At 47.3% G+C, this 17,500-nt stretch overlaps 1 protein-coding gene across 1 annotated transcript in view; it reads left to right on the top strand.

The window, feature by feature from the left end:
- The window catches only part of usp43a (ubiquitin specific peptidase 43a), a 73,908-nt gene that overhangs the window by 18,066 nt on the left and 38,342 nt on the right, over window positions 1–17,500 (top strand). Inside the window, exons 3-4 of the mRNA XM_027283374.1 lie at window positions 10,114–10,217; window positions 17,046–17,138. Coding sequence (XP_027139175.1) covers window positions 10,114–10,217; window positions 17,046–17,138 — 197 coding nt within the window. The remainder of the gene's footprint in view (window positions 1–10,113; window positions 10,218–17,045; window positions 17,139–17,500) is intronic.

Genomic DNA, 17,500 nt, shown 5'->3' on the forward strand with positions numbered 1-17,500 from the left:
GGTTTTAGACTCGCGCGGACGTCACGGGGACTCGTCCAGGTTTAGACAGTCTGTGGGGACGTTCAGAGGACTAGTCCCAGGTTTTTGGCGTGCTGCGGGACGTCACGGAGACCGACTCAGGTTTTCAGACCCAGTCTTGGGGAGAATCACGAGAGACTACGCAAGGTTTTAGACAGTCGCAGGGGACGTCACACGGACTACGTCCCTGAGGTTGTAGACAGTTTGCCGTGCAGGACGTTCACGGAGACTACGTCCAGGTTTTAGACAGTGCGAAGGGACGCACGGAGAACACGCCAGGTTTTAACAGTCCTGTGGAGGACGTTCACGGGATCTACGTCCAGTTTTAGACAGTCCTTCGGGGAACGTCAGAGACTAGTGGCAGGTTTAGGAAGTCTCGGGGACTCACGGAGACACCGTCCAGTTTTAGCGTTCGGGGACGTCAGGAGACTGACGGCCGGTTTTTAGACGTGTTGTGGGGACGGTCACGCGATACGTCCAGGTTTTAGACGTCTGCAGGGGCTGTCACGGAACTACGTCCAGGTTTTAGACAGGTGCTGCGGGGCCGTACACGGAGACTAAGTCCAGGTTTTTAACAGTCCTGCGGGACATCACAGACTATACTCCAGGTTTGTAACAGTTGCGGGGACATCACGGAGACTACGTCCCAGGTTTTAGACCAGTTGCGGGACGTCCACGACTACGTCCAGGTTTTAGACAGTCTGCGGGGACGTCACGAGGACTACGTCCAGGTTTGCAGGTCTGTGGGGTACGTCACGGCGACTAGTCCCGGTTTTTAGACAGTCTGCGGGGACGTCACGGAGACTACGTCCAGGTTTAGACAGTCTCGGGGACGTTCACGGAGACTACTCCAGGTTTTTTGACACGTCTGCGGGGACGTTACGCGACTACGTCCAGGTTTAGCAGTCTGCGGGGGACGTCACGGGCTGACTACGTCAGGTTTTAGACACGTCTGCGGGGACGTCACGGAGACTACGTCCAGGTTTTAGACAGTCTGCGGGGACGTCAGGGACTACGTCCAGCGTTTTCGACAGGTCCTGCGGGACGGTCACGGAGACTACGTCCAGGTTTTAGCAGTCTGCGGGGACGTCACGGAGTACTACGGTCCAGGTTTTAGACAGTCTGCGGGGACGTCATCGGAGGACTAGTCCAGGTTTTAGACAGTCTGCGGGGGACGACGGAGACTACGTCCAGGTTTTAGACAGATGCCTGGGGACGTCAAGAGGACTACGCTCAGGTTTTAGACAGTCTGCGGGGGACGTCACGGAGACTACGTCCAGTTTTAGACAGTGTCTGCGGGGACGTCACGGGTATCACCCCGGTTTTAGACAGTCTGCGGACGTCACAGAGGCAATACGTCAGCGGTTTTATGACCAGACTGCGGGGGTACGTCCGAGACTACGTACAGGTTTTAGACCGTCTGCGGGGGGGACGTCACGAGATAACGTCCAGTTCTTAGACTTCTGTTTGTAACGCTGAAGATCTTCGCTTGCTCGTGTGACAGTGTGTGCACTTGTAATAGAGTCAGATCAAACAGAAGAAGAAGGACAAAGGCTAAGTGTGTGAGATATCTCCTCTCGTCACCCCCTCCACCTGCCTCTGTGGTGTGTGTGTGGTGTGTTGTTGTGGGTGTGTGTGTTTCTCTGGTTATTATCTGCTGTCAGCGAGCGGTACGAGGCTCCTCCTTAACCCTGAGACACCTCTGGGCCCTGGCCACCCTTGTACACACAACACCACCCCACCCACCACAACACACCACAATACCAACACCGACAACCCCCGGGCCACAGGACCTCAGTCTTTGATTACATTACGCTTGCTCTGGATGGAGGGGCATCTTCTACTTTACCTGCGGTCACATCTGTCCCCCGCGTGTACGGCACACACTGTACCACACCATCTGAACCCACATGAAGTACTACACACTGCCAGTACATCACTGATGCATTTATGTATGTGCTGCTGTCGAGGCGTGGCACCGGGCTGTGCGCTCGTTTCAGGCTCCCGCTTTGTGCTAAATGTATAAATAATTACAGCCGGTGTGTCAAGTGCTCCGCAACCGTATGTCGTGCTGTAATTAATAAAGTGATAAATTGACGTTCTCTGCTCGTTGCAGGGGGGTCAACGAATATAAACACGTCTGTTCTAACTGGACTCAACTGACTGTAACCCATCAGTTCTTTAGCGTTTCCAGAATAAGATCCCAGGGACAAGTGAGGGACCGCCTTCCAGTTCACTGTCGGCCCTCTCAAAGCCCTTCTTATTCTTCCCAGGCTGTGGTTAATTCCCCGTGAGTGTGGTGTGCCCTTGCTGTGTTGTGTAGTGTGCATGGCTTGTTGACCGTTAAATGCGCATTACCCCTCTAGAGGGTGTCTGTAGTAGTTGCTGTTTTCCGGTTTTACTTACGTGTGAGTGTTTAATTGCACGTCGACTCATTGATTCAGTTTTGTTAAATAAGGACTTCTGTGCTATGTCTTTTTCTTTTTAGATGTTGCCCTTTGTTTGCCAAAATGTGCTTCTTATTTGCACGGCCTTTTATGGAACATACTTGATTTTAATAACATCATTCTTTTAAATCAATCTTTAGTGCCAACTTACTGATTTCATATCCACAGTTGTCAAGGACAGTCCTTCGTTGCGTCTCTGCCAACGTAAAACAAATGTTTTTAAAGTGTCACGACCTAGAGAAAGCCATCCATGCTTATAGCTCTAGGTTTAGATTTTTTAATGCACTTACTGTTGGCCGTCTCCCAGGCCTCCCTCAGTCGATTCAAGTTGTGCTGCACAAACGCTGCTGGCCCGTCTTTTAAGTGCCACCAGCCCAACGTGCGCATCACTCCTGTTCTTACATTCCACTTCATGGCTTCCTCTTTATAGAATTGATTTTAAACTTCTTAACCTTTGGTCTTTAACGCCTCTTACACGGCATCGGCCCCTCATACTTCTCCAGCTTTTAACGTTCACAATCCTGCTCGCACGCGATCGATCTAAAGACTCAACTGTTCCGCTGGCGTGCCACAGGTCAAAATACCCACACTGGCGGTGATTCCGCGCGTTTTCCTGTTGCCGCCCTCCCGGCTTTGACTCAGTTCCGTCGAGATGCGTCTCGTTTTGACCTGGGCCTTTTAAATCCACGACCGTAAAAAACTATTTAGGATGGCTTTTAACACCCAGTAGTATGATGGACACTTTTATCATTTCTATTCGATTTTGTTTGCATTTTATGTTTTTATTGTTTTTATTTTGTTGTTTTTTACCTATCTGTTTGTTATTTTATTATCTACTGTAAGCACCTTTGGTACACTTGAAGGACTGCTTCTGTAACGGGATGTATAAATAAAGTACATTTACCATTTTACATTTCTCCGTGAGTAGTCCGAACTAATAATAACGTACTTACAAACCTTTAGTGTCTGCGGTTTATTTGCAACAGTGAACCGCTGTGCATATTTCGATGTCCCTGTTATACTTCTTTGTAATCCTAACCTTAGGTGAAGTTTTAACTGTGCCTGCATCCAAATAAAAGGAGAAATTTCACAGCAATCCCTTCAGCAGCTACGGTAAAAGTTGCCACAAAGCATACTGTGAGCAGCTGCCTGTTTCCTGGTGTCCAAGCGATGAGTCAGCCAGCTCACAACACTGATCTGCTCCTATGGAATGCTCCAAACTTTACATGGAAGTTCCCTAAATGATTCATGAGCATTGCTATGAAAAAAGGAAGCAGTGCCGTGACATTCAGCGCCGCGTTTATCCACAGAGGCACTCGTGTTAACATTCTGACTGATGCTGGCTGTTACACAGAACGTCTATAACCGTTTTACTGTACTCATATATAGCGTTTCCACACACACACACACACACACACACACACACACACACACTGAAGTGTCCTTGTCTTTGAGTGTGAAGGAGCTGAAGGTCAAGCGTCATAAAGCAGAGACCGAGCGAGAGAGCACGGCGACGTGACAAAGAAAAAGGTGAAGCACAAGGTTAAGACCACACCAGAGAGGAGAGACACATGTACACTACACAAACACTAATACTAATAATATATGGACTGGACTTATAAAGCGCCTTTCTAGTCTTCTAAACGCTCAATGCTTTTACACTACACATCTCATTCACACACTGATGTTGCAGCCTGAAGGAGCAATTTGGAGTTCGGTATCTTGCCGCGGATCAAACTGCCAATCATCCGATTAGTGGACGACACGCTCTACCTCCTGACAGCCGGGCGGGTTCTTCACGTCCATTCTTAGCGTGTCCACAGTGTCACAGGACGTCGTCGTTGTTGTTGCCGTTTTGCTGCCACAGAAGAAATAAATAAATTCTTTCTGAGAATCTACCGATGTCTCATTAACAGAGCAGGGACCACTAAATGTCTCCTTCCATGTTTTCAAATGTAATCTAAGCTGATTGTATTTATCGTATAACACATGTAATCTGTTACTATCAAACCACGTCTTCCGCTTTGATGACTGTGACAAAGTTCAACATGACAAAGTGCCGCTGCTTTCACTGGAAACGCCTCATCGGTCACCGCTGACGACGAAACGCAAACCTTAAAAAGCTCCTAAACTCCTCTGAAAATTATTGATTAGACGAGCGGCAACATTTTACAGCTCGAAGGCGACAACAACCATCATTACTCAGGCATGACGTCATGAAGAGATCCAAAACATCTCCAAGAGATCTCCTCACAGTATCGATTATATGACAATGTGCTGCTGTCTCTCACACACACACACACAAAGCTTGAGAGTGTGCCCTGCTCTTTGTCTCTGAGGCGTACAGACGTGTGTGTTTGGAGGCAGAAAACCTCGGACATCAAACATTTATGGCGGATGGCCGCGGCGTTGGGGGCTACATGTGTGACAGCGGGAGGCGAGGAGTCAGGAGGCGAGCGGCATGAAAAATGGATGAACTCCCAGAGAAAAGGGACCATCTATTCTGAGACAGAGATAAGGAGGCCAGGAGGAGGTGGAGGTGGAGGAGGAGGTGGAGGTGGAGGAGGAGGTGGAGGAGGAGGTGGAGTGCTGTTGGGGAATCGGCTGCGCTTTGATAACAACACACTGATATACAACATGTTTGCTGTCATACCCTTAGAGCTACATACATCAGTACGTTGATGTCTGTGATTTTATTTTGGCGGGTCTCCACCTGGTTTCCTCTGTAGGTCTACGAGTGACGGTCAGTTTCTCTGTTTTCGAGATCATTTGAGTGACAGCTCATGAACTCAGCGTCTCGAGGGGAGGATTCAACCCTTGGTCAAACCTTCATATATTTATTTTTACTCCCAGAGAAGAAGGCCGTGCTGCACTGACCGTGCTCTGCTGCTCATGTATTAACAGTGTCAGGAGGGACAGACCTCATCCATCATGTCTCTGTTTGTCTGCACAAAGGCTCGCTCAGTGGACAAATGTATCTTTACCTTCTCTCCTCTTCAGTGGATTTGCTTGAGGAGCGTTTGCTTACATCATGTGCCAGCTGCATCCTGCGGTGGTGGTGCAATAAGAGTCTGTACAGTTGGAGTGATGCAGCTACGCAGGACCCTGAAACAACCAGAGGAGCAAGCTGCTCTTGTTCTTAGCTGTGTGCATGTATAATGCTGACTACACACACAAACCTGGGACCATCAGCAGGTCAACACAGGCGACACGAGTGTGTCTGACAAACACACACTGTACATGTTAAAGAAACACACACTGCACATGTTAAAGAAACACACACTGCTGTCTACACTACTGTCTGGCTGCAGACAGGCAGCGCGTGCTGTGGAGCTCTCAGTGTGTTGTTGTGTTGTTGTTGTGTCTTTATTTGTAATAATGAAAACCACCATCGTTGTTCCAGCTCTGGCAAAAATAGACGCGTGGGCCGGCCGAGCCATAGCGTGTGAATACTAATATTCAGAAGCACTGAGCTGTTCAATTGTCACGCTGGGTGTCATCCAAACAGATCTAGGCCATGTTCAGCGGCCTCCTGTTGCTGAAGTATTGGCAGCTTCTGCCCCTGGCAGTGTAATTGATTTCTCAGATTTACATATCGGCCCTGGCTCCTCTGAACACTGTGGACACTGTAGATGAGTGTCAACTACAAGGAAGAGGAGACAGTGGAGGACACATTCTCTGTTTGCAGACAGTTTTCTTCTGGTTCTGTCCAAACAGCCAGGTGTCGGTCCATCACGGCACAGAGAACTGATCTAATGCAGCGTCCGAGCCAAAAGCCTGAAGGACTCGCAGCAATGGGTTCTGGGATTTGGAGGCACAGGCCTCTGAGGATAAGAGCTGCATTATTTGTGCTGAGCGTTGATGGTGGAGACTCTGAGTGTGTTTCTGTGATCACAGCGTGTCTGAAACATCCTGAGCCAGGTTCTGGAGCTGAGCTCACTTTGAAAAGAACATCGCGTCCTCCAGCTCTTTTGTTCTTCTTTTTCTGTCTCCGTCTCCGAGTGACCAGAGGTCAGACGGGTTCTATCATCGCCATCAGCAGAGCTCGGCATCATCAAAGCCACAAACACTCATGGGCATGTGTGTCAGTGTTAGCTCAGTTTGTTAGAAGGAGGTTACGCTTTCTGCATAGCTGTGCTTTAACAAGTGAAACTGAATGATCCGTCTGGAAGCAGACAGTGTTTGCACAGCTCGACCTTCTGTTCATGTGATAAGTGGCTTTTCATTATTGTACGGTAAAAATAACAGAGTGCTGTGTGAAGGAAACAGGGGGAGCTGCTCAGCCTCAGAGAGGTAACGGACACGTTAGAAGGATTCACGCTGCTTGACACGGACTTAAGTTTCCATGTTGTTCCCTGTTGAGCAGAGCCTGAATGAACAAAGTTATTCTGAAGAACTGACGTGCAGCTTCTTTAATCCACATTTCCACACAGCGCTGACAGATTAGTGACCATGTGACCGACAGAAGACAACACAAATGTTCTTTAATAACAACGCTCTGTATCTCACATGTATCATCTCTCATTGTATGTGACGAGCCGAGCTGTGACCGACTCTCTCTCTCTCTCTGGGTTTGGCCCGGTTTCCTCCGTCTCTTCTCTGGAGGACAATGGAGAACAATCCTCAGACCCTCAGAGACGGACTAGGTTACAAGCGTCACCATGGAAACGCTGGCCTCATTCCCCCAATCAACATGTGGGAACAGAGAAGTTTTTCATCAGTCGCAGCGCGGCCTAAAAATAAAGAGCGAGCCAATCAGCAGAGCCGCTCACGCTGTCAGTGCGGCCACGTTACGCTTCTGAACAAACACACCAAATATTTCATCCATCACGTGCTAACCTAAGAAAAAAGATGCATATGATAAATCATTAAAGCAACGTCTCGTATGAATCAGTTTGTTTGTTGCCTCCAGTCGCAGAGTTGCAGTCAGCCCAGAACCAGAACCAGAACCAGAACCAGCAGCAGCTGATCTCACTGCCTAGTCCAGCAGCAGTCAGCCCAGCTCGGCGTCTGTCTTTCAGCCTTTTATTTCACCAAGCTCTCACCAACCACTAAAAGTCAGTCCCACATTTACTCTTGTCCGGCGGCTTCTTGCTCGCTCACTCTCTCCTTTTCTCTTCTTAGCTTCCTCCGTCAGCGTCCTCTTCACTCTCTTCTCCTCTGCCATCGTCTTCTTCTTCTTCTTCTTTCCAAAGATAGAAACACTCTTTGTGATTTGGAGGATAATGAAAATTCATTTAGTTTTCATTCACGTTCCTGAGACAAACATTAAAGTGAAACGAGGTCAGGTCTGGAAAGTTTGAAACTGTCACAAACTTCTTTTGGCTTTGTGCTTTTTGCCTCGCTAAATATTCTGGAAAGATTCGTCCTCTGAGAAGTTTTCAGAGATGCCAGAAGAATGTGCTCTTTGTTCAAAGTGAACGCGGCGTGATTGGATTTAGTCTGAACAATAGCAAAGCTTCATCACAGCTCCACTCTCATTATTTCAGGAGACGCGATGCGAGACCAGCGCAGAGGCTCATTTCCCCTGAGATGGTGCAGAGACCAGACCTCCAGCATCTCAGCGGACTCTGAGTTCGAGTCCCACACAAAGAGTTTGAATTTTCTGTTGGTGAAAAGTTTGAGACAAGTGTTCATCATTCACATCCTGAAGCAGCAGAGCGTCAGACTGATTTCCTCTGTGACTCTGTAAAATCTCTATTTCAACTGTCAGCGGCTGCTGATGGATGAAAACACAAATATAACCATGGATCTTTCACCTGTAACTCACCTGATCACACACTGAATGAGCCTCATCATGATGTTTACAACACACACACACACACACACACACACACACACACACACACACACACACACACAGGTGTTTCCACTCATCTCACCTGATCAGTCGGCTGGCTCAAGGTCTAATTAGGAAGTGATTGAAAACACGTGTGTGTGTGTGTGTGTGTGTGTGTGTGTGCCAACGTTCAGTGTTGTGACTTTACCTGAGGCCAGTTTCCACGTACACGGGTATTTTTCAAAACAAAGACATTTCCCTTCGTTTGTATCTTTTACACACAAACGGTGAACTCGCCTCTGAAAACGAATCTTTCTAAAAACTCCAGCTAGAGTGGAGATTCTGGAAAACTCCGGTTTTGCGTTTGCGTGTAAATTGAGATAAACAGAGTTTTATGCAGCTGATGTGACCAGTGTTTACCTGTTGCTGGTTGATGTAAACGAAAACTTTTTTGAAAACGATGCTTTGTGCACGATGTAATTTTGGAAAACGGAGGGAGGGAAATATTTGTTTCTCAACATACCCGTGTAAACGTAGCCTGAGTCAGCAGTCTGACTGAATGAAGCAGACCTGAGAGTATTCTGCCCGGCGACAGACGCATCATCAGTCTGCAGAGAAGAAACCTGTTCATACAAACTGTCGCTGTCACATTTCTATAAAAATTACTTCAGTATGAATAAATAAATGCAAAAATAAAGAATAAAGTCAATATACATGTATTTGTGAGCTGCAAACCAGACAGAAGCAATCCAAATAAAATCCACACAGAGAAGTTCACCTCTGCCACCACCTAACGTTACCCTAACGTTAACCTAACGTTAGGGTAACGTTAACCAGAATAAGTGACCGTCACATGGTCGGTGTGAAGTCAGCTCTGAGATTTCTTTCTAAACACATTAAATATGTTGTAAAATAGTTTCTGAAAAGACTTTGATCGATATATCGCTGAGATGTGGAGTCAGAGGTTCAAACTGTTTTCAGGATTTTGTGGGCGGTCCTTAAAGGGCGGCTCGATGACACGCTGAGGCCGCCCTGAGCACAGAGACAGAGATGAATTCATCTCAGCTCAGTGTGTTTCAATAAATAAATAAATGTAAATGTAAACACACAGAGATATTTATATTTCATTCTTAAATCGTGCTGTAAGAACATAAAGTCAGCTCAGGATGCTTCACATCTTTCATTTCTGATATTGATGGAGGTAAACAAACATCTCCATGATGTGACAGCAGACGTGGTGTGTGTTGGTTAAATGACTCGTTACCGCCTGGTGTTTACTGACAGGTTTAATAATCAGCCACATAAGATAAAGTTTCAGCAATCTGTCGCTGTGTTTTCCTCGAGGCGTCGTCGTCCATCTTTTATTCATCACCCTCGTTCTTTCATCCTCGTATTATTCTTCAAGTCTTTCCGGCCTCCCGCTGAGTCCGACACGGCACGCCGAGCGAAGCGGCCGTTTAGTTTTCTCAGCAGACGTCGGCGTGACATCTCGAATGTGTCTCTGTTTTCCGTTTAGACTTCCCTCTGCTCATTCTGTGAATCACCTTTTCCCCTCGTTTAGTCAGCTCACGTTAGAATGCAAACACTCGACAGGTTCTGGGTGAACATCTGTATCTCTGTGTGAAGAACGGAAGAAGTTTCACTGCTGTCTTCAAAGTCTGTGTGTTGGCAGGTGTGCAGGAAATAGCTGCATCCGGCGGTGTAGTTGCTGATTGCAGCCTCCTCTCCTCACCCTCTCCTTCCCGGTGTGAAGGTGAAACTGTGGTGGCCAGGAAACATGCAAACAGCCTATCAGGAGCCATGATGTGTATCTGAGTGTCCATTGAAGTGATTCATGTTCTCGCTCTTTCTTTGTCTCTTCGTCTGCAGGGACACGCTTCATTGGAGGAAACCTCCAGTCCCAGTTCAGCCAATCCTCAGCAGCCTCGAGATCGACACAGTTTCGTGCAGGAGCATTTCCAGGCTCAGTACAGGTGAGGAGCACGGACCTGATTCACTTCTAACCAGGATGATTGTTCCTCGTTTGTTTCTTTTAGTCTTTGTGTCATTCAGGATTTTAACAGTTCAAGTCTGGTTAAGTTTGCTTCAAGAAGCTTTAAAGTCTGTCCGGTCTATGACGCCCTCCATCCTTCCCACCTCGGTCTCTGCTAGAAAAGTAAAAGTCAAATCTCTTGGTCAGAAGCAGAACAAGATTTTAGAAACTATCTCATCAATTATGCAGGCTGGATTTCACCGGCGAGGTTTTGTCTGAATAAACAGACATGTCGTTAGAAAGAATGGTGAGAGTGGATTTTCCCTCCTGTGGATAAGAATCAGTAGCTTGAGAAAGGAGGTCGGACAGACCTGTGAAGGATTCAGAGGATTCATCATCAGCTCGGACTTCTCTGGTTTAAAAGAGCCTCGAATGGATCCACACTGACCTGTGATCAGCTGAACGGTGTCTCTGTCATTCGTACGTCTGTTCTCACTCTATGTAACTTTGGGCTCCAGGTCGGGAGAAGTACGTAACGCTTTACGGCACTAAGTCACACAGCAGCAACTATTTCACTGATTCTGGTGAAACTGGATCATATTTTATGGAGGAAATGTTTTCTGGTTTTCCCTCTGATGTCCTCCGGCTGCTCCGCCTCAACTCTCTGTGATTTACAGAGTTTATGATGGACAGTGAAGTAACCTGCTGACAGCTGTAGCTGCTGTTAGCTCAGTTTGTCAGCTTGGCCGTGAGCTCAGAGCGACGGGTACCCGTCGCTCTGAGCTCACCGCCAAGCTGACGAACTGAGTGTTTGTACCAACAGGCGTTATGGACGACCAGGAAGAAGAGGAGGAGGTAACCAGGCTCAGCAGCTTCTATGGACATGATGGCAGAGGAGAAGAGAGTGAAGAGGACGCTGACGGAGGAAGCTAAGAAGAGAAAAGGAGAGAGTGAGCGAGCAAGAAGCCGCCGGACAAGAGTAAATGTGGGACTGACTTTTAGTGGTTGGTGAGAGCTTGGTGAAATAAAAGGCTGAAAGACAGACGCCGAGCTGGGCTGACTGCTGCTGGACTAGGCAGTGATATCAGCTGCTGCTGGTTCATGTGGTTGAGAAACATATTTTTACATCTCAGGCTGGAGAATTTGGCCTTGATAAGAATCATCTCTCTGCAGCTCGTGTAGCTTCTCCGTGTCATTGTGAGGTCGCAGTCATCAGCAGTTTGGACAGGACAGTGTGTCTCCACGTGGAGGACAGACAGACAGACTTCTTTCTTGGAAAGAACAAACATTTCATCTTCCTGGCAGCGACTCGCTGAGCGCTCGCTCCTGCAGTGTCAGAGAACAACCTGCCTGAACCACACAGCAAAGTTTCCTCACAAACAGCTGATGATGTCAGTCAGCGTTCGCTCTCTGGTGGTTCTTCACATGAGCTGATGGAGGTAACAACCTCTGAGCCGCTGATATTTAACCCACTGCACACAGACAGACTTTTAGATTCAATATAAATGAGAAGAAGAATGAATCATCTTTGGTTTTCTCATCTATAACTCAACACTGATATTGTTCTGTACTGTAAGTGTGATGCACCATCTACACTGGAAACATTCAGATTAAAGGTCCGCTGTGTAGATGTTATATCGATTTAGATTTGGTAACTGCTGCTACAGACTGAATACCACTCGCCTCACCCTCTACCTCCAAGGCTGTATTTAGAGTCGGTGTCGTGGTTTGTCCATGCTGGGCTCCTGTACTGAAACCTGATGGACTTACATTCCTGAACTCCTCCTGAACGTCACTCACTTTTTAATCGTGTGGACTCGACAGCTTTCTTTAAATATTCAGCGTTATTTGTAAAAATGTAACTGCCCATGATCGATTATTGTTTGGGAACTGACATCCTGTCAGCGTCGGATGAAGAAAGCTGGATAAAGTGATCAGACTTGTCGACTGATTCTTTGGGTGCTCGGCTCATGTAGGATGCGAGCGGACTCTTGGTGATGCACAGAGTTCACGTTTGGCCTCGTCACCTCTCCACCGTGAGAAGGTCGACCTGCGTCACAGTCACTGTACGCCTGTGGCTCGGGTGGTAGAGCTAAAAACAAACATGACGTTTGAACATAAGAAGCTATAAAGGAAGTGTTTTATTTGTCTGACATGAGCTGCAGATAGAAATGACTTCAGTGAGGTCTCCTGCTCATGCTGCAGTCTCAGAGAGCGTCCTGTCATGTTCGATCCAGCAGACTAGCGATCGATAAGAAGGTCGACCGATGACCACGATGCTGCGAGGTGAACCAGCCGTTCATACGTGGGATCAAACCGTCAGAGTCAGACCGTCCCCGCGGAGCCTCGACTCCCATGATGCAGTCTGACTCATTCAAAAGACTCTGAGGGGTGGAGTCAGTCAGACATCAGTGTGACATCATCAGATCAGCTGCATTCATGAGCTGATCAGAGAAACAGTGCTGTGGTTTTACGTTTACCTCTGAGGCTGCTGGATGAAAGCATCACATCAATCTCCTCCTCCATCCTCTGTGTTCATTCACAAACCCTCATGAACAGCTGAGAGAGAACAGCTGAGAGAGAACAGCTGTGATGATGAACAGCTGAGAGAGAACAGCTGTGACGATGAACAGCTGAGAGAGAACAGCTGAGAGAGAACAGCTGAGGGAGAACAGCTGAGAGAGAACAGCTGAGGGAGAACAGCTGAGAGAGAACAGCTGTGATGATGAACAGCTGTGATGATGAACAGCTGTGATGATGAACAGCTGAGAGAGAACAGCTGAGATGATGAACTCAGGTCTGTCAGTCTGTTTAAGGAGTTAGCTTTGGAGCTCTGTGCATTAACCTGTGCAAAGAAGAAATGATTTACAAATAGAAAACTGTATGAAAGTAAAAAATAAAATCAGATCTTGATCTACATATAATGATACAAACTATAAACAATGAACTGAAGCTGCAGATCACAGTATCAGCAGAGGGCATGTGTCACAGACTGTCAGTAGTTTATTGATGCTGGTTAATATCTCCTGTTATTTAATAACTTCATTAATTAATGAAGTTTCACTTTGTTTTGTTCTCACGTCCTCGATCAGCTGATTTCAGACGAGGAAATGTTGTTCAGCACTTTATTAATTTATTATGTCTCTGTCTCTCTGTGACGCTAATGAAGCACACACACACACACACACACACACTCACACACTCTCTCACACACACACACACACACACACACACACACACACACACTCCTCCCCGGTGACTCGCCTTCATGTGATGAATAACAGACAGATATCCGGATGGTTTGTATCCATCTGTGTTGTCGTCTCATTAGTCTGAGCTGCCTTCACTCTCCTCTTTCACTCCTTCTCTCTCCTATTTCACTCCACTCTCCTCTTTCACTCTTTCACTCCTTCACTCTCCTCTTTCACTCTTTCACTCCTTCTCTCTCCTCTTTCACTCCTTCTCTCTCCTCTTTCACTCTTTCACTCTTTCACTCTCCTCTTTCACTCTTTCACTCCTTCACTCTCCTCTTTCACTCCTTCACTCTCCTCTTTCACTCCTTCTCTCTCCTCTTTCACTCCTCCACTCTCCTCTTTCACTCTTTCACTCCTTCACTCTCCTCTTTCACTCCTTCTCCTCCTCTTTCCTCCGTGTAATCGCTGAGGAGCTGCAGTCACTTTGCAGACTAACTCCTCCTCCATCCCGCCGTGTCTTGTTTTGTGTCTTTGTCTCTGCTGTGATTCGTCTCTTTGTGTCTCCCTTCCCTTCTCTCTATCACTCCACTGATCTCTCTTTCTTCCCTCTTCTTCTTCCTCCCTGAATCTTTTTATATCTCAGAGATGCTCCTCAGCGGCGCTCGCTGCACTCGTCTGATCTGAATAAATGTTTGCGATTAGAGCCGGGCCTGTCTTGTGGTTTCTTAAATGAGTCTTTGTCCTCGTCTGTTTGTCACTGTCGGTTTGTGGCGTCTATTTTTAATGTCCGGGGGGAGCCGAGCGGAAAGCCCCGGCCTCCGTCTGAACAAACAGAGAGTTGAGGATGGATCCGATCACAGAGGCTTTATTTGGATGTCAGAATAAATGCTGTCAGATAGAAGCTTCACTGTCTCTGGTTTCCAGGTTTGCAGGATTGAAACTGAGCTGACAAATCCTGAAAAGTGACGTCCCACAAAGAGAAACCTTCAGAGATCTGTCCAGAATGAGACGTTCTCTGCACCAGTCCGAATCTTCTTCTTTGAAGACAAACGTCCTCTCATCTTTAAGAATCCACTTCTCCCCAGAGAGGCTCCCAGGCTGTGATGCGCTCACGTTGACCCTGAGTCCCCTGAGCTGCTGCTGAAAATGTCCAGACGGACAAATGACCTTCCTCACTTTGACCTTCCTCACTTTGACCGCCCACAGTGCTTTCTTCTTCTTCAGCGTCGTGCACCACAAGCTCACTTTGAAGTGGGTGCTGGCCAGTTAGTGCTCAGCTTATAATCTAATGGAAGAAAGGCTGTGATGTTTGTTCAGACTGTCTAAAACCTGGACGTAGTCTCTGTGACGTCCCTGCAGACTGTCTAAAACCTGGACGTAGTCTCTGAGAGGTCCCGCAGACTGTCTAAAACCTGGACGTAGTCTCAGAGACGTGCCCTCATCACGTTAGAAGTCAGAGAGTAAACGTTGGTCTTCAGCTGCGTCTTTAAAACATTGACAGACGAATCCAGAGCTGAACGCCATCGTGGTCCACACACACTCACAGTGTGATGATCTGAGTTCTGATACATGTGAAGTGTGTTTGTAAGTTATTGGACATGTTTGTAACGTGTGTGTGTGTCCTCTCATCTCCTGCCGTCTCCCTGTCCTTCCTGTCAGTCGAGCTGTTTCCAAGTTTTGAGATTCAAACTTGTCAAATGAACAAACATGTTGGAAATAATACAACAAGCTGTGGAGCTGTCAGTGCTGGAAGCAGCGTGCCGTGGCAGCCAGACACAGGCTCGCTAATGATGCCAGTTTGTACTCAGTAAAGCAGACTGACAGGCTGTATCACACACACACACACACACACACACACACACACACACACAAACAGCCTAAACTCTGCACACAACGTCGCTTAAAAAGCTCGTTGTGAGGCTGACAGTGTTTCCAGTCTGGTGGAGAATGAGCTCAGTATTCCTGCTGTGTGTGTGTGTGTCCACCATCCTTTAGTTTAGATCAGTGTTTCTCAGACTTCTTACAGCAGTAACTATCAGCCTCTCTCTCTCTTCATACCTTCGTCACGACAGCCAATAAACTCCAGCAGCAGAGGTCGGCTCTGTTCACACCGGAGGCCGGTTACTGTTAACTGTTGAATCCTGAACAGAACCGGGTCAAGAACCAGAGAGAAGTGTGGTACCAAAGATCTGCACCTCCTCCTAATGTTTCCTGTTTGCTGACCCGTCCACACGCTGCTGTTTGTTTCCGTCACTCGATGCTTTGAGAGATTCTGCTGGTTCTGACAGTGAAGACAACATTTCCTGAAAGTGGAGCCGGAGCGTCACCTGATTCTGTGTTCAGGTATCGACTGAAATAACTCGGCATCAAGAATAGAAACTGCTCCTGACAGACGATACCGGCGTTTGACCCGTCTTGTGAGAATAAATATAGATTTGCTGACAGCCAATAAAAAAAGACGATGAAGCTCCTCATCAAACACGGAGGAAACTTCAGGGTGCGGCACCGAGTATCGAAGTACTTTGTTACTTTAAAGGTACTTTTATTGGTCTTGATGATCATCAGCCTCATGTCAAAGCACGGCCCCCACCTGAGGATGTTCGGCTGTGGACGCCTCTCTGCAGTCAGTGACAGGATCAGGATGATGATGTGACCTGTGTGAGAGGATCGGTTTGATTCTGGGTCTGAACTGAAGGAAACAAGACTGCACAACTTTTTTGATCTCGTGGTTCAAAGCTGAGATGGAATATTTCTCCAAAGTTTCCAGTGGAGTTGGAGGAAAGTCATGTTGCAGCTCGACAGACCGACACGGCAGAAAGCTGCTCATGTTTTGTACTTTGACTGTAAATCCACATTTTGAGACAGAGTTTGATGTTTGTGCGTTAAATATGAAGCTACAGTCAGCAGCTGATTATGAAAATCCACCTGCTGAGCTCTGAAGCTCGTTAATTAACACGTTATATCTTATTTTGTTGTTACCTTTGGGCAGAGCCGATGTCAAAGGCTCCTCCTGAGGTCGCTTTGAAAACTGGCTGCAGGTTTTTGGGCTCCACCGTCGTTGGCTCAAAGACCTTGACGGGTTCTGTCCGTGTCTTTTCCTCCATCAGCTTTTCTTTCTAGTTTTTGTCAACTCGACTGTCCTGCTGCCAACCTTCTGTTCGTGTTTAATCCCCCCCCCGCAGAGCCTCATGCCTCTCTCTGCCTTTAATCAAACACCTCCAGCTTCAGCACGTTCTTCAGGATTCAGGAAATATCACCCTAATTAAACATGTAGTGCTGACGTCATGGTCAGCATCCCGCCTCTGTTACTTTGCCGAGTCCAGATGGCCTGTTTCACTGCTGAGTTTATTCACCATTATCCATTTTACCACTGTGCTGCTTTTCACTGCACGCAGCACAGAGACAGTGAATCTCTACTCAACATTTATTCTGCCAGTGAAGCAGGATGAAGTTCAGGACACGAGTCATGGCTGCGCCTAGACCAGGGTTTGGGTTTGGACGTCGGTCCACCATGATCCAGGTTCTGCTCGAGGTTTCCTTCTTAAAGAAGTTTTCTCTGTTTGCTTATGGTCTCTGTTTGTTGCTGCTGATATTTTGCTGTAAGAATAACTCGATGCCGTCTGTCTGTCTTCCAGGTCTTCTCTGACGTGCCCTCATTGCCTTAAGCAGAGCAACACCTTCGACCCGTTCTTGTGCATCTCGCTGCCGATCCCGCTGCGACAGACCAGGTGACGTATGACACGAAACACGACGTCAGACCGCTGACACACTGCGACTGTCTCTCCAGGTGTCAGTGATTTCTCCATGTTTGTGGTCTGCAAACACAAAAGTGTTGAGTCAAGCAGAAGCTCCTCTGAGCTGCAGGAAGTCGACACCTGATATCAGTGACATGATATGACCACCTCAGTGAAGACGTGGACAAACACACTGATCCATTTTTAGACTAGCACATGAAGAGGACAACGAGAGCGAGAAGGACAGCGAGACGGGATTCTGACAATAGACTGTTTAAAACCTGGACGTAGTCTCCGTGACGTCCTCGCAGACTGTCTAAAACCTGGACGTGGTCTCTGTGACGTCCCCGCAGACT

The sequence above is a fragment of the Larimichthys crocea genome, chromosome X (assembly GCF_000972845.2).
Source record: "Larimichthys crocea isolate SSNF chromosome X, L_crocea_2.0, whole genome shotgun sequence".
Classification (NCBI taxonomy): domain Eukaryota; kingdom Metazoa; phylum Chordata; class Actinopteri; family Sciaenidae; genus Larimichthys; species Larimichthys crocea.